General features: G+C 39.0%; 1 protein-coding gene across 2 annotated transcripts in view; it reads left to right on the forward strand.

Moving 5' to 3' along the window:
* Positions 1-6: 6 nt before the first annotated feature.
* Positions 7-17,920, forward strand: part of GOLIM4 (golgi integral membrane protein 4) — a 32,367-nt gene continuing 14,453 nt past the window's right edge. For both annotated transcript variants that reach the window (XM_085322266.1, XM_085322267.1), the window contains exons 1-5: positions 7-198; positions 14,974-15,048; positions 16,258-16,307; positions 17,049-17,102; positions 17,611-17,761. In XM_085322266.1, coding sequence (XP_085178392.1) covers positions 12-198; positions 14,974-15,048; positions 16,258-16,307; positions 17,049-17,102; positions 17,611-17,761 — 517 coding nt within the window. In that variant the 5' untranslated portion in view covers positions 7-11. The remainder of the gene's footprint in view (positions 199-14,973; positions 15,049-16,257; positions 16,308-17,048; positions 17,103-17,610; positions 17,762-17,920) is intronic.

The following is a 17,920-nucleotide window of genomic DNA, read 5'->3' on the forward strand; positions in this document are numbered from 1 at the left end:
CGCCGGGGACTATGGGCAACGGGATGTGCTCGCGGAAACAGAAGCGGATTTTCCAGACCCTTCTGCTCCTGACCGTGGTCTTCGGCTTCATCTACGGGGCGATGCTCTACTACGAGCTGCAGAGCCAGCTGAGGAAGGCCGAGGCCATGGCCCTCAAGTACCAGCAGCACCAGGAGTCCCTGTCGGCTCAGTTACAAGGTACCACCCGGCGGGGCCCTCCGCCGCCCTCCCTCAACCTTCCCTGCCACCATCCTCTTCCTCTGCCCGCGAAGGCCGGGTGCCCGCCACCCGGCCCCTCGCACGCCTYGCCCTGCGAGGCCCCGAGGTGCCGTCCCGGCCCCGTCGAAGCCGCTGGGAGCCTTCGCCGCGAGCTCTGGGGAGCCCTCGTCTCCCCCTCGGCCCCTTACACCTGATCCTCCGGGTGTCGTGCGATCCCGAAGGCCTGCGTGTCGCTTCGCGATCGCGAGTGGAGAGGGCGGGCGACRCCGGGGCGCTTCCTTGTCCGCGGGCTCCGGCGCGCTCTTGCTTGTGCTGAGATGATACCCAGTTGCAAAACTGTACGGCTGCAGTTCCTGGAGGCCAGCATAACACTTAAATAGCTCTATCAGGGAGGGGAATTTTCTAGTAAAACCTTTCTTTAAAGGGTAATTTGAAAGTAATTCACGTAATTTAGTTGAAAAAGGCGATTCTGTTGCTTTTAGAATCACTTGGAACTTTCTGGTTCAAAGCTGCCACATAAATGCATCCATCTTAGTTTAAGGATGGCCCAAATGTGGGTGTTCTGTATTTGAAGGTGGAAAGATGCTGATTTTTGGACATCTGCATGTCTGGAAATCAGGTGTAAAGCGGGAAATAGATACCCAAAGYATCAGTGCTGCAGGAAGCGCAGGCCTCTGCACCTCTCTACTTGTCAAGTGCAAGATACCAGGTCACRTATAAAGACCAGAGGCAACTTTCAAAACTCTTAGGATTCTGTTTCTTAAAACTGGACAAAACAAGGATAAGAATAACTTCTAGCCACTGTAACAGTATTTTAAGTTAAGAGTGATCTTCAGTCATACTCTTTACTGTGGAAGCCTGTGTAAACACATGCTTAAAAGTATCCAGTTTTTATGCAGAGATAGCAGAATTGGACTTAGGCTTTTGGATTCTCATAGTGATTTGCTAATGAATATGATTAGCTAAGGTCTGAGGCCACCATTACRTAGTATTTCAATTTCAGGTAATAAAACTATACTGCTATGAAAAAAATGGATTAAAACTTTAATTTTCTTCACCAAGAAGGTATACATATTTGGCTGAAAGATGAGTATGTGGCAGATGGCTAAAGGGCTACTTTTGCTAGTCTGTATAGTTGCCAATGGTTTTTGAAGAGGAAACAGAGAAACAGRAACATCTTGTTCTCAAGGTAGAATTCAACAAGTTAGCTTTTTATGTTTCTCTCCCTACACCAAAAGGGATGAATATTATCCTAACAGTGAAGAGAGAAACTATCAATTGGATCACTGGGCCTGGATCGTGACATTAAAGTTTCCACTTCCCAAATGTTATTTTGAGTAGTTGTCATCTATCCAAATAAATTCATGGAACTAGCAGGCAACTAGTGGTTGATAAGTGTGGGGACAATGCTGTGTGTGTATATATATATTATATATTTCGCTCTTACTCTTTTTAATGTATCAATGAGGAACTTAAAATATGAACCAGAATCTAAAAATGTCAATACCTTTGATTATCCGTGGAATAACTTAAAACAGTTACAGTTCTGGGACCCATGCCAACATTTCAAGTGTATTAAATAGGCGATCTGATATATRCCTGAAATGATAGCTATAAAGTTTGTTTTTWWAAAAAAAAWTAGMAAGTAAGTCACAGCTCACAAGGGAAAATGTGGTTTAGCAATAAAAGTGAATCTTTAAAATTTTCCTGTGTTATGGCAGCAGCTAATAGAACTGAGAGAAGATAAGGTTGAGATCCTGGAGGTGCAACAGCAAGCTTAGTCTCTCACTAAAATAAATGGAAGTTATATGCCTAAATACTTCTGAGGTTCTGGGCCTAGTGAGCTAGAGAATAAACTCTTCTTTCTTATCTTTTTCTGTAKCTTTAATACAGCTTTTTCCAGGATGAACTGCTGTGTGTCATCACTTCTGTCTTTGCAGAAGGAGCCTACTAATGTAGGAGGAATTTACTATTTACTAATAGAATAGAATAACTCTAGGTAAGAGTTCAGAACTGGTGTCTGTGCYCAATTCACCTGAAGATATAGGGAAGGTTCAGAAGTAACTTTGGTTTGTTTGTGATGAGTTATTGTGTTTGTGTAACTTTCACATGAAACAACTGAAAGGAATTTTCTTTAACTATTTTAAAACTATGTTAAACATTGATAGAAAAATCATATGTTTGCAGGGGGAATGTCTGACTGCACTTTGAACTTTTAAATGGCCTGGATTTTAAATCTACAATGTTCCTGTTGCCAAAGAAAAAATCTCTACAAATATCTAGGCTACATTTCTTTGTCCTTAACAACATGAAAGATTATTCTGTGAGTTTAGTCTTTCTGTAAGAACAACAAAACATATCGCTACTAAGCAGYGTGATTTATCTTCTCCATGCAACATAACCAGGTTCAGTCTTCAGATATGGATACTGCTGTAGAGACAGTTTTGGGAGCTGAATTACACTGAGAGCACTCTGAAATCTYTTAAATGGGAGCTGTTGAAGTGGCAGATTCAGTGACAAATCATTGCCAGGAGGAAAAGAGAGTGCCTGTGTCCACAATAGTTGATTCCTTAGTGCTTATGGCTCTCTTAGATGGTTGAAAAGGGGCCTTAAATGTCATTACAAGCAGGGTAGCRAACAGAACTTGGATTTTCTACTTTCTGAACAAACACTTTATCAGTGGGCTTGTATATAAAAAGAGGCAACTTCTAAAATTTCTCTTTTTGAGGATCCTGAGGGTATGTTATGTTGAGCTCGTTTTTTTCCTAGAAGGCCAACTGGACTGAAGCGCTTGGATGACTGAAATATTGTCTGGTTTTGGTTGAGTTTAGTTGTGATGATTCAGGCCTATAAGGACAGCTGCTGTCCTGAGTATACACAGAGGAATACCTCTAGGGCTTCCAGGGAAACTTGAGGCAGTTGGTAAAATGATTAAGGAATGTGCGTGACAAGTTTGGTGACAGAGTTTTAGACTTTTAGTCTGCCAAATTTTGGGAAGGATTCTCTGGTGTAGTTCAGAATGAACCCTCCACTTCCTGGCATCCTCTCTACTATTTTTCTATTTCTACATAGTTTTTCAGATTTTTCCATCTATRCCAGGTGGTAAGAACCTTCTTTTTGGTGCTGGCCAATTCTTCATGCCTGAGTGAGCAGTACTTTGTCTTTAGTTGAAAAGTCAGTCATCTTGGATGTTTTTTTCTCTTTTGTGGTCTTGCTTTACACAGATACAATGTGTAGATCCAGGTATACAGAATATTCAGCCCTGGAAAACTGGCATTAAATCTACCAAGGAAGAATGCACAGAGCACTAAAGTGCCTGCAGAAAGGGGTCTGAATATCATCTAGCCTGTTCATCCAATCTGAAGAGTGGTACATACAACTATTGCTGTAGGGACTTCTGCTTTATCTGGTGTTCAAAACTTTAGGTACTCAGCTGGGAATTACATGCTTTCTGAAATAAGATGAGAGTGCAATTAGAAGAATAGCAGACTTGAGAAATAGGATAAGAACAAATGTTTTTGAGAGGCTGGGATCTTAAGTTTCCCCTCTTTAGACAGTTCATATTGTAGAAGACTTTGTATTTGAAAGTTAGGTTGTCAAGCTGTCACACGAGAGTGTCAGAAGTTCTTTTGGATGTGGAGAAAGTAGGGCTTTTGTAACTCCAAGTGGGAGTACTGGAGGCAAAATTGAGAGATGGCGCAAAAACTTCATGGCTGCTAAGAAAATCCAAAGTCATTGTTATCTATAAAGTCTTTTGTAGAGAAGCTGATCTTCCCAGCAGGCTGATTATTATTTTTTTTATCTCATTCTCTGAGTATTGTATGTTCAAAACTTCAAAAAAAATCTTACTGCATCTGTCTTAAAATGATAAAACAAAACTTGACACTGTTTCTCTCTTACAAAGATGCATCAAACTAAGTCTTACACTATATAGGGACAGAATTGAGTTACTAGAACAGATATACATTGACAGCCGTAGACAAAGCTGATCCTATCTTTGACTGCTTSAAGTCTAAATGTATCTACAAATGCTCTTACAATTTCTGTCTTCTTAGCCTGTAGGTATTATCTAACTCCTTGTGTACTGTAAATCTGCTTTAATCCCTAATCCTAATAACAGCCTACATTTAGTGCCTTGTAGTATCTTAATTTTCCTGCTCCTTCTATTAGAGCCTTAATTATCTAAGGACTTCAGGTGATCTTTCTGAAGTCTGAGACTGAGCTATAATCTTGGGAGATAACCCAACAGGGGCTCTGAACTTGGGATTTCAAAGTTTACCTTATTACAGATAACTTGTGGGTTCCCCCAAAGCTGCCTGACCCAGTGTTAGAAAGCGTCAGCTGAAAGGCAAATACAGAGTTTTTCTATGGCTGTTGGGGGAGTTATTGTCCCCATTTGTCCCAAATTGAGAACCTTCCTTGGAGGTGGCCTGCTAAAGTTGATCATATCTATGGCAGCTATATGTACAGAGACTTATATAATGCATCACAGTAGTAGTCACAAGTACTGTGTAATGTTAGTAGACAATATTTATTATGCCTGTCTGTCTGCTAATTATGTAGCCTATCAAAACTGATTTTAGTAAAGTATAAAAAGGTGTGGATGTACTTAACTGTCTCACTCTTTTTTTTATGGGACTCTGTTTAAACTTCTACCTTAAGTTGGTAGAAGGAAGAACTAACAGCACTTGTGACAGCTTATTATTCACRTGCATTGTACAAATAGAGCTACACCTGTGCCGCCCTACATGGTTTAGTTGTCCGTAGTAACGGCAGCCTGAATTCCTCTGATTCCAATTAACTTCAGGTTACGTGCAACACTACAGAAYGATGCCCTCCAATTTTAGAGAATAATTCAATGTGTTTGGAGGGGGGAGAGGGGAAAGGTGTTTGTAGAGTAAGCTTTAATGCACATAGAAGAACAGCCCTCCTTCTGATCAGGTTTTGTTGCTATCTGAGATCTGAAAGATCCCAGRTAGCACTGTTAGAGTAGAGGTTAGTTCCCCGTGCATTACTAGCATGTGGTATATGGAGACCAGGAGTGCAGCTATGACTGCACCATGTTGAATTAACCTCTGGATCTTAATATGACTTTTTAATCCTTGTTTCCATAAGACTTAAACAAACAAAAAAAACCCCTAAAGCTGCAACCTAGCAAGTACCTGTTTTGAAACCCTRCTTGAAACTCTTACTGTCTCAGCCACAAACATCCAGGCTTGGGTTACAAGKAATTAAACCTCATTCAGTTAGATAGGGAAGATAGGAACCTTTAAAATAACTATAGACAAAAATCAAACATGTGAGTTTCATARCAGCTTTGAATTTCTTCTGTGTTCCAGAAGAAAAATTTCTGCTTGGCACCCTAATTCTAATAGCGAGTAAGTGTGTAATCTACTATCCTGTATATTCACTTAAAGTTTATAAGACAATTAGTTGCCCCGAACCTAGAATGAGTTGGTGGCATGAGGCGGAAAAGAGGAGGTAGGCAAGGTAGGTGKGTCCTTTGGAAAGTTTGCATTCTGCTGTCTTTGACATCCACGCAAGTACTTTGAAATCCGCTCTGTCTGATCAATGAGCAGTCTGATCTTCTGTCATTTACTCCTAGTAGATGACAGCTTGACAGAAGCTTCTGCATCACTTAAAATATCACTAGCTTTGTTGAAGGAGAAGCAGAGAATGAAATGGCCACTACCATGATCTGACAACTGCAGCTGAGCCAGAAATCCTGTAGTCAGCAACATGGTTTAAGGGATAGCTGGTCCTGCGAAGCATGCAATGTGGGCAGGGTTTGAGGGCAGTTGTGACTTTGCAATTGTGCTTACAAAACTTCTACAGCTAACGTCTGAGAGTTGGGTACTCGGAGAGATTGTTGCTTTACCATCACAAGGAAAGCCTAAATGACAGAATGGAATTATTTCCTCTGTGAGTAAAACTGATTCAGTTCTTATGTCTTAAATATAATGTTCAAAATGCATTATCTCATTGGGCTGCTTGTCCTTGCTGGGCAGGATACAGGCTGGTCAGCCTGTATATCTGCATGGGGGAGTGTTATGCATAAGCTCTCCACCCAGTGTCAGTTTTGAGTATGCCTTAAAGCATCCCTTATTCAGTGGTGAGGATACTGCCAGCAATATGTGGTTAATATAGTTCACATTGCTCACTTTTGGAATAGGAACCCTGCTTAGAAGAAGTAATTAAATCTGTCCTGCTAAAAGTCAGGGCTATTTTGAGGGTTAATGGTAATGAAAGCTAAATAATTCAGACTACTGAAAGAGGAGTGTACAGAACCATTAATTGCCCAACAAGATGTTCTTCCTTAATTATGTTTGTTTTTAGGATTCAGATGGGTGAATTTCTAGTCATGTTGGAATCCGAGGTGAGCACTTAGGAATTCAGCCTATTTGGATGCCCTTGTTTCTAAATGAGGGTCTTAAGAGCTGGATACAGTTCTGTTCTGTTTCTGGAAATCCAGCATAAACCAAACTTCCTCACATTTTTCTGCTAAGTATTTAAGAAATCACTATTGTTCTACGTCTTCCTCCACTTTTTTTTTTTTTTCCTAAGGCATCTAAAACTAGCCCAGTATCATATTTTCCCAAGGTGACTCAGGTCCCCAAGTTTGGCAGTCCTAAACGGGAATTGAGGTTAACAGATGTTGAGAGAACTGTGGCCTGCCTGGGGTTGTGAAGGCGTTATAAGCAGGTTATTCCTATCCATGCCACTACACTGAACAATRAAATTCTCACAGTATTTCAGTTACTGTCTTACTTTGATGCACGTTTTAAGGTTGGACAGTGATCTTTTGTTACAAGAAAGGTTATGAGCTGCTGACTCAAGCTATTGATTTCTGTGCTTCATTTTTGATGCATACTGCTAAAGCTAACTCAGTCCCTTGTGTTAGAATTGTCATGACCTAATTTAAGGAAGTGACTTAGCAGTTTTGTAAGGTGATACTGCAAAAATTGATACAATAATTATGGTTATTTCATTATGATAAAAGTACAAATGTGTGATTCAGTTGGGAGAGAACATTAAAACATATACATACACTGTATTTCATAAATTTTGATTCTATGCTAGTCCCCAAAACTTTTAAGATTCACATCTTATAGATGGAATTACTGGTCTTTTGCATAAAATCAAAAAAGCCTAAAACAATTTTTGACAGAACAAGGCCTTGCTTCTTAGAGCTGTGAGAGATAGGCAGACCCAGACATTCAGAGATGATGTGAGAAGGATCTCTCCCATATGTTTATAKCTTTTCTATAAAATGATCTAGTGTGTCTAGACAAAAATAACAGAATAAAGAAGAAAAAACTTTTTGGAAGTAAATCTGCCAAACACCTTGTGTAGTGTAAAGGATAATATAAGTAACATYTAGGCAACTCTCCAGTGGAAGAGCTGAACAATTGTATGTTTGGCAGAAAAAATGTCCCATCGTTATAAATACAATCATAAAAGCARAAGAAGTTAAGAATTTAAGTCTGAAGTTACTAAACACATTTTGTCTGAACTATTTGGATTTATCATCACTGAAATAAAACCTTTACCATAGATGGGCATACAGAAATTGCCATATGCAAGGTGAAATGCTAATCTAATCTAGTATGTCCCACCCACTGTGGGTGGCAGCAAAGGTTGAAAGAAATCTTTTCTGAAAAATGTGGTCTCTTTCTTAAGAAAGTCATGTATGAAGCCTAATGGTTATGGATTAAATATTTATTATTATTAAATATCCCTTTTCAAGCTCTTATTTTTAGCAACAGCTTTTAGAGTTTACTGCCTCAATGCAATAAAAACTTTCTTCTTTCACCTCACCTTTGGAATGTTTTAGTGTTTTTAAAAAAAAAAAAAAAACTACTGTCTCCTAGAGATGTTATATCATCTTACCTCCCTTTCTTTGTGGTCAGTAAAAAGATTGTATTAAATCTAGAAGTTTTCTCCAGCTCAGAAATCAATTCTTATGTCCTCTTGATACTTGAATAGGGGCAAAACTGTTTCTAAGTCTGTGTTTCTGTGGTGGACCCCATCAGTGGTCCTGATTCGCCAGCATTCTCCCACTTTCAGAATTGCAGTCAAGCAAAACTTTTTAAGATCTGCAACACTTTTTTGCGTGTTGTGCTTTGGATTTTCCTCTCTTTGCAAAGCTGAAGGTTTGATAAGTATATGAATTTTTTTATATGCTTATCTGAACTATACGCTTTGTTCCAAAGCTTTTTGAAGTTTTCTCATGATTAGTTCTGATACCTTTTGCAATCTGTTATTAAGCTCTGCAAAGCCCGAAGGTGGAAAACTCCCTGATTTAGGACAAGTTTCACAGAATTACAGAGTGGCTGAGGTTGGARGGGACCTCTGGAGATCRTCTAGTCCAACCTCCCTGCTCAAGCAGGGTCAYCTAGARCATGTTAGACAGGGTTGCATCCAGGCGGGCCTTGAAGATCTCCAGAGAAGGAGACTCCACCTTGCTGGGCAACCTGTTCCAGTGCTCCGTCACTCYCACAGGGAACAAATTCCCTCTCACGTACATAGAATGTATCTGTGTTAATTCTATTACTGGCCAACGTGCCAGGGACTAAAACTGGATTTTGTAGAACTGAATGCAGGAGTTTTGCAGCTTTAGTTAACAAGTCAGCTGTGAGCTTTAATGGACTCTCAGCACTTGGTGTTACTTTGACCAGCAGCATGCAGGTAACTCTCAAATATATATATAGCAAATACACACACACACACACACACACACACACACACACACACACACACACATAAAATAAAATTTTTTAAGATATATTCTAGCTTAGCTTGAAAATATTCCAGTGTTCCAAGACTGGAAAAGTTATATAAAAACTATACAGTCAATTCTCTATCTTTGGGTAAATTTTATCTGGTGTGCAGACAAACCTTGATGCAAGCACAGGCGTTCATCAGAGCTGTTTGCGGAGCTAGTCTGGGACAAAACGGGAGATGTCTGCCCATGCAGAGCTGCCTTGCAGCGTGCTCCYGGCGTGATGCTGCTCTGGCACACAACTAGCTGGCTGTACTCAAGCTAGTCAGCCCCAGATCATCCTAAGTTTTTTCAAGCCTGAGTCTCTGTTTCTGATTTCTTGTAGGAGTATTGACTGTAAACTAGAGGTAATATTTTAATCAATATGTTACTTTTGATGCAGGATCCCTTAAAAGCAAGGAGTGTTCCATATTTCACTTTCCTTGTGCATTTGAAATCAGTAGTAAGCCTATGACAGACACTACAAGACCACTGATCATGAGGATTTGAACGGTAAATACAAACTTCTCTTAAAGTCAYTAACACTATGACCAACATAAATGACCAGGGAATTAAAGCAATRGTTATTTTTAAGTATGACTGTCAATACAGAATTTAGTTTTCTAGGCAGAACTCTRTGCTCTTCTCTTGTAGTAACTGGTTGTAATTTGACAAATATTACCAGATTGTTTTTCACATAAGTAAATTGAAAAGCGTAGGCGTTTGTTTTTAAAGTAGACGTAACTGYAGTACTGAATGCAGTGTTTTTCTGTTTTGGTGAACAAAAGACTAGTTCACCCTGTCTGTATGCAAAATTGTTCCATAATTAAGCAGTAAAAATACTTGTTTCTCTCACACAATTTCAGATACCGTAGCTTCTATTTCTACAGAAACATTTTAAAATGCACAAAATATGAAGAGGCATCAATGTTTGTTCAATAGTTACTATAAGGTTTCTATAACGCTGTTTCTTGCCCTAAGCTCAAYAAAATACGTTTTTCCTAGTCTTTATTAGAGGACATACTTCTGTAGCTTAAGTGCTTACTAAATGGTATTTCAGTGAAATTGAGAAGCTCTCAACAGGTGTATATGGTGATCAGAATGGGTTGTACTGTGGTGGGGAATCCTGATACTTTTCCAGGAACAATCTGAGCAAGTAGATGTTTCTGAAAAGATAATCACTGGTGAAATGCTGGTTCTTGCTGTTTAAAGCCATATTCACTGACTTATTGAGCTTGAAGCTTGGGGAGCAGGTCTTGCAATATTAATAACATATCCTCTCAGCACAAAACTTTAATAAAAATCTCTTGAGTAAAAATCTGTTCTCTGATCAAATTCTTTATTATTATTGGACTAGAAAATCTATCTTGCATGTGTATTGAAGGGGCACTTGCTAGCCTTGTAGGAACTCTGTCTTAACAGAAAAGGTTTTTGTTTCTTTTGTTGGTTCATATTTCAAATGGTTGTTTGCAGTGAAAAGAATTGGAGATTTAACCATGTTTTTATAATGCATGTTATATGTTCTACAACTCTTCATAGGGTTAGTACAAAAGTGTCAGTGGTGGCTTACCACACACTGCTGCTTTACTTCAACTTTGCTTCAACGATCTGAGAGAAAATAACACTGAATATTGCCAAGACGACTGAAATCTACTGGTTTTAAACCAAAGAACATACTACTATAAGCTCAGAGAAAGATTGCAGAATTGCGTGAGGAAACAGTAACCTTGAAAACAAGAAAWATTCTTGTATTATGTATATGTAAATCCCAGTGTAATCTTAATTTTTCATTGTATGAGACAGTGAGTTTTGGTGTGTTTTACATTGAATCTTGAATCATGCTTCTGACAGACCAAGATAGCAATGTAACATAGTTGCAGAATTCCTGATGTAAACCAAAATACTTTCCTTCAAGTATACAATAATGATTTAAGTGGTTAGAGGTGCAAAGCTGAGATAAGCCATGAATGTAAGTAAGTTTTCTTTCACTAGATCGCTTGACTCCTGTGCTGTAATTGATGTGCAGCAACGGCTGTAGCGGTGTAATCTTCTGGGAGCTTACTGAGGGGTGGTGGGAAGGGTTCTGCCCTCACACCCAGTTTCTATCTTCTCCTCCACTTTCTTTTCTTAAATCAAAGACTTCAATTTGGAATTAATTCAAGAACTGTTAACTATTTCCTCATTTGAAGTCAAGAGGTATCTTGACTAGCCTTKACCTAACTGGTACTGGTTTTGGACTTTGTTCTTTGAGATTATACTGCTTCTCTATGCATTTGTGTTCTTTTGCTCATTCATAGAGGTACCATGATATAGGTAACTTTATTGATTTGGCATCTGCAGTTATTTCAGCTTAGGTATAGTACATTGCAGCCATTAGATGAGGGGTTTCTATTTATTTTGCACAGTTCTGTCCAATTTAGCCTATAAGCAAAAACAGTTGTTATGCAAAAATGAGTACAGAATTTGGATCAGGAGAAATTACCCTATGCAAAATATGTATTTTCCTCCTGGGAAGTCTATAATAGGAAGTGTTTTTCTTGTATTTTCTACAATCCTCACTCAGACATCATGTATCCAGGCTGGTAGTGGAGAAGGAGGAATCATCTGTCATAATAACAGAGTTCCTGGCATTTACTGGCAGAGTTTCTGGTGACATTTGTGTAGGAAACCCTGACAGGTGAAAATCAGAGAATTCAGAGAAATTGCTCCAAAGTGTGGGATGGAGTTAGGAAAGCCAAAGTTCAGCTGGAGTTGAAATCACCTGTTAAAGGTGTAGAGCGCTGTGGTCCCTAAAACCCGGAGCATTTTTTTTGCTTGTTTTTTCCTCCTTTCTTCCTGCCCTTATCGCTGTGGTTTTGTTGTGTAGTTGTGTGGGTTCCCCCCTTCCCGGCTCATTAGAGCGGGAGGAGCGGCTGCGGAAGGTGCAGTAGCAGAAAATTGCAAGTAATGAAATGAAAGCTGTTACCTCAGGATGTGTGTGTGGTCTAGTCTGATTGCCAAAAAGCCTATTTCCACTCCTGATCGCATGGGAGGGGAAAACCAATATGGATTTTCATTTCTCTCCAGAGTTGCTATGCTACAACCTCCGTTCCTTTTGCAACGTAGTGCAGTATTCAAGATCTTTGGTGCCAAGATGAAACCATGACTGCAGTGCTGCCCTTCCTTCTCTTCTCTGCAAACTTGTTTGCTGGTGACCTTGTGCATATTCATTATATGCATGTTCTGTTGCAGAGGCTGTGGATAGATTAGTTCATCCTGACTGTTGCCCTTGACTTTAGATAATAAATAACAAAGTAGAGAGAGGTGACAAGRACTGATCAGCAAACCAGCTTCTAAGTGAAAATATAAATACTTTTAGAAAATTAAATAGCTAAAGAACCTGCAGAATACATCTTAGTGGAATTATTCTTAACTTCTAAAGTGCTAGAGGAAGTTTTCTGTRGCTGCCAAGATACAAATCATTATTTGATGTTTCCTATTAAAGGCTTAYGCTCGTCAACATTCTTCTTTTCAGAAGAAGGTTTACTGTTTTTAATGGAAGACTCACATGTTCCATTAACTTGTGTAACTACTCCTTAAAGAGTGCTGGCAAGTTGAAATTTGGACAGTGAAAGGTGTTTATGTTCAACTGAGCTTACACAAACTTAATTATTTATTCTTGGGAATTTTAATTAGTATCTTTCCTTTGCAAATTTGATACAGTAGTTCAGATAATGATCCTTCAGTCTGAATGATAAGAAAAGGATAAAGGAGCGATGTTCACCATCTCYTTTGAGAGACGTTAAGTGAAACTAGGCATTCAAAATGCAGACTGTGTCATATGGCAAAAACTTAGAAAAAAAGGGCTACTTTGGGAGTGTTGAGAGTTGGGTAGGTTTTGGGTTTTTTAAAGTTTTTTCTTTCTTGTTTTAACCTGAAATTTGAGTTTACTGCAGTGGGGGCTTTTTTGTTTTGTTTTTTCCCCTGTTCTGATACAAAAATTGAGGGAATCCTTAAGTTGTGTCATGATATACAACAACGTAGGATTTTCAGTGAGCCTGTTTTTTTCATCTGACTTTGCATGGCACTGGGTTACATGCAGGTGCTTACAACTACCTCGATTTTAACTTTCAATAGTTATTTTTGAAGGGAGAGTARTTTTGATGCCAAGCACTCTTAGTCCAAAAAAATTAACAGTTATTGTAAGTACATATAAGYGGCCTCAGTAGGTAGGAATGTTTAAAAACTAGTCCACAAGCTATTCAAAAAGCTGTCTGATACTATCGTACCAGCCCTTTTCCTGACTTCAAGTCTGAAAAATGGGGTGATGTCTGTAGAGCAMAGTTTACTACGAGGTGTAGGCAGTATCCTAGCATATGGGTCCTGTGACACAGCTGCATCGTAACGTTCGTGAGACTTGCCAAATCGGAAAGTCTGGTTCGAGGGGTTTTTGGTGGAGAAGGTGGTTCCTGTCTGCTCTGATCAGGTCTTGGCTGGCACATCTCTTGTCATGCCGCAGACCATTCCAGGTCACCGGTAGAAGCTGCTGGCACTGCCGGAAAAGCCGCGTGCACTAGAGCGGCCGCTAAACGCAGCTGCGACGCGCTCTGTCCTCTGGCCAGGTGCTGCTGTCGCTCCAGCCCTTGCCATGACTGTGAAGGCGGGAAGATAGCACAAGAACAAGCAGCACAGGCGCTTCCTTCGGTAGCTGCATTAGCTCAAAGTGCTTGTAGATTTTTGGCAAAGACCTCAGAATAGCTTTGGAAAAAAAGCATAGTGTTTTTTTTCTTAGTAAATAACTGCTGGAGGAGAGAGTGATGCACTGCCTGGCTACTGTTACTTGGTCTGTTGAAGATTTTGTGGGATGCGCTATGAATGTTGGGCCTGAAAATCCTGTTGCTTTCGCCTGAAGTGCTGTGCTCAGACCACCTCTCACTAACTCAGCTTTAGAGTACTATGTGAGAGTTTTGACCCAATTAAAGAAAACTTATGAGTGGATTTTAAAACCAGTGAATGTGTGTTACATTCAAACCAAAATGATTTCCTGACCAGTAGCRCCTCTGATACTGTGGAGCTACTGAGAAACGTCGTGTGACATCCCGCTTTGCACAGTGCAAATGCTGGAGCTGACCTAGTCTTCTAAGTGAGTGTGGAGGAGTGTTTTTTTCTGCCTTACCACCTTAATGGGGAAGAAAAAACAAAAACAAAAAAAAGGAATCCTCATCAGATTGTTATGCAGACAGCTTATGCAAGCTCAGGCTGCTTTGGCATGTGTGTACATTTTGCTGTCAAAACGTCCTTGCTAAGAAATTGAGGACATAATACCTGAGCTTTCCATTCAGCAGCATGTTGATCTTCTACAGCACTGTTTTGTAAAAGGATACCGTGGTTCTGGCTGTACAGAAGAGAAACAAGGCCTCAGGAAACAGAGTTGTCCAAGTTTCCAGAAGAATTTGGGAACTGATCTTAGGTTTTCCATTTCTTAGATTAAACAGCCTGTCTACTGTACTATCCCACCTTTCTAATATGTCCTGCTCTCGTGCCTCTCTTCCCTCCTTGCCAGAAATGGTACCTGGCAAGAATTCGCCCCTGGAGTGTTCTGAGCGAGACTGTTCTGATTTCCTTGACCCTTTAAAATAAGGYAGAAGAGAATGAAAGCATGAGAAAATGTGTACATGTGTACCTAAGACGGAAAGATGATTTGTTAGGTTTCATGTAGGTTCATTATAAATGACTACCTCCAYAAGCAAATGAATTGCAAGCTTATTGCAGTCTATGCTTATGAAATGGAAACAACCCCAAATTCAGGATCGATGTAGTGCGGGAGGTGTGTGGGAGGGAAGGCCAGCATCAGTCCCAAATGTTGCAAACAGGCCTAAACCGTATGATCTTATTCCCCTGGTGTTGTCCTGGTRCATTCTGTGCCAGTGCTCTTCAGGTTTGCTGGGGATGGGGGATGTTACTATATATATTATTTTTTTAAATGAATTGTGTACAAAATTTTCTCTTTTCAGTTGTATATGAGCACAGGTCAAGATTAGAAAAATCATTACAAAAGGAAAGGCTTGAACATAAGAAAGCAAAAGAAGGTAAAACATGCTTTTCATTTTAACATCTACGTTGAATATTTAAAACACAATTTTAGAGATATTTTGCTCAATTTTGAATAAGTTAGCAGTGTGTAACATGTTAACAGGACAACCTTGGCAAATCTGTGGCATACATACTTTAGTACTGTTTACAGATCGCTACAACATGATGCATGTGGAGAATGTGTATGTAGCTGTACGTGCATCCAGAGAGGTATACGGAGTATGGGCATGTGTAGATCCTGTTCTGTCACGTTAAAAAATTAAAACTTGTACCAGTAACAGGATCTTTTCATGTATTCCATAAATGTGAAATTAGACTCTGATTTGGTATTTTTACACATGTATATAGGTAAACACGTGCTTATGTATCTCTTCTGAATAGAGCCAAGTTCCTGAATCTTTGTGTTGGATGTGTGTGAGGGGATGAAGGTTGGCACACATTGCATTTGTTATGATACAGTATTTTCATAACATATGCCCCCTATGAAATTTTCCTAGAGTAAAATCCTTTTTTTTTTTTTTCAATTTCCTATGTAGTCCTAAATTCACTACAATTTTCAGAGTCAAGTCTGCATTATTCCTAAAGTTGATGACTCAGCCTTTGAATTAAAACAGCTAATTTAGCAAAGGTTAAGAACACGGAAAAAAGGTTTTTATCCTACAACTCCAAATAGTTTTCTGGTGCCATCTAGTGACAGTCAGGTATAGCTATGCAAAATGAATCATCATTTTCAAATCCTGAGAAAGAATATAAAGGAATAAAAGGGAAATTTTAAGTCTTGTTTAAACTTAGTCTTGACTTGCAGTCTTTTTTTCTTCTTTTAAAGTATATATATCTTTTATCCTAATAAGAAAGTAAAATAGTTTATAAATGTTCTTTTCCTTTGGAATGATATTGCTGGGCTTATACCAAGAAAAATTATGTAATAGATCTAATTATCCCATGTGATTCTGAGCCTTTTTACCCTATATTTCACACTAAGATTTAGAATATATTCCTAATTATTTAACCTGTTTATATATGAAAATAGTTTGTCAAAGGTCTTGAATATTATGTTAAATTCATCTTACTTGTTGAAAACTTTTTGGAAAAGTTATAACTGCATTAGTGTTCAGCTCTTAAGGAAACTTCCATGTGTAATAGTTCTGTCATGTGCTATTTAAGTACAGATTCTAACCTTCCTGGCTTTCCCTTTTATGTTGTAGATTTTCTTGTTTATAAACTTGAAGCACAGGAAACATTAAATAAAGGAAGGGTAAGTTGTTATTCTTAGTATCAGTTTTTAATCATACTGGATGTTGTTTGAGTTGCAAGAAAAAAGAAATGCTTTGCGGTTATAAAACCTCAAAAGGAGCRATTTCACAAAATGCTAATTGAAGGAGCTCTTATTCCAGTTCCACTCTGCACGTTTAAGTGCTCTGCTAGGATATATATCCTAATGCTTTGCATTGTAATAAGAAATAGTAAGGTTTTTTTAATGGAAAAATTAATTTGGAAAATACATTTCTGTTGATGTTATGGTAGCTGAAACAAATTACCAGTTGCTGAGGCAGTGGGGGAAGAGAAATGATTAAAAAAAAAAAATTGTCCTTTTTCCCCTGTGGACTTAGCTACACTTTTCTAACTAAATCTTTAAAACTGGAAAATATAAAAAACATCAAAAAACGTAGTGTATATACATTAAGTGCCAGAAGTAAAATTGTATCTCGCAACACAGCCTAAGACCTGTAGAGAACTCTTTATAAAAAGACAGTAAGTATTTTGCGGCTGCTTTGGGTCAAAAATGGGGTGAAGCTTGAGAGTTGAGTAATGTAACATAGAACAAGTTGTTGCTACTGTACCTACAAAGCAGGTGTAGCTGATATGTTTTGGAGCACATGGGGAGACTAATTTGATTCCGAGCAGCGTTGTAACCTCGGTTCCCAAATAGCTGCATGTACAGAGATTAGGGGCATGACAGTATTGTTCTGATAACACTAGTGCTTTCATTTTGCAGCAAGACTCGAATAGCCGATACAGTGCACTGAGTGTACAACACCAGATGTTGAAGGTAGGTAACTGAGATACCCAGTTTCAGAGGGCACTGGTATTCTTTTCTTTCAAGGGAATGTGGTCTCACTGGCTTGGGTAGTTTATTCCAGAATATCAGAAGATGGCACCTTCCTTTCACAAAAGGAAGGCAGATTTGTGGCAGTTCTTATTAGCCATGCTTTCCAGTGGGTTATTTARTTCTATCAAATAAATTACTTGTATGAAACACTTATTTACCAGGCTCTTCATAGCTTGGCGTGTAAGGAATTCCTCAGACACATTCAGCTGTTTCCAGTGGGCCAGTGCAACTGCCAGGTGAGATGAGGTAGCCTTAGAACAGCAGACTACCCGTCACAGAGATCATTTTGTGCTGGAGAGGATCTGTAGTATGTATGCTTTGAARAATAAACTACTTGCTATGAATGCTTCCTATTCATCTGGACTTATTTAACAAATCACCAAAGACAATATAAGCCAGATACATAGATGCAGAAAGCTTTTCCAGTGTCCAACTTTGGTATTTACAGAGCCAACATGAAGAACTAAAGAAACAGCATGCTGACCTTGAGGAAGATCACCGAAAACAAGGAGAAGAGTTTAGCAGAACATTCAGTGATCACAAGGAACGATACTTACAACTGCAGCAAGAAAAAGAGCAGGAAATTTCCAAGCTGAAGGGTATATGCAACCTGTATCTGGTTACTCATATTAAAATGTACATCTACACTGCATTTTAAAATTACCAATATCAGGAGTTGTGTGGTATGAGACAGAAGAACATTTTCTCTGTTCTCAGTAACTGGACACTCATACAGAGCACACTCCTCCTGATAAGTT

This window comes from Rhea americana, unplaced genomic scaffold (assembly GCF_003343005.1).
Source record: "Rhea americana isolate MKP2758 unplaced genomic scaffold, rheAme1 scaffold_76, whole genome shotgun sequence".
Taxonomy (NCBI): Eukaryota; Metazoa; Chordata; class Aves; order Rheiformes; family Rheidae; genus Rhea; species Rhea americana.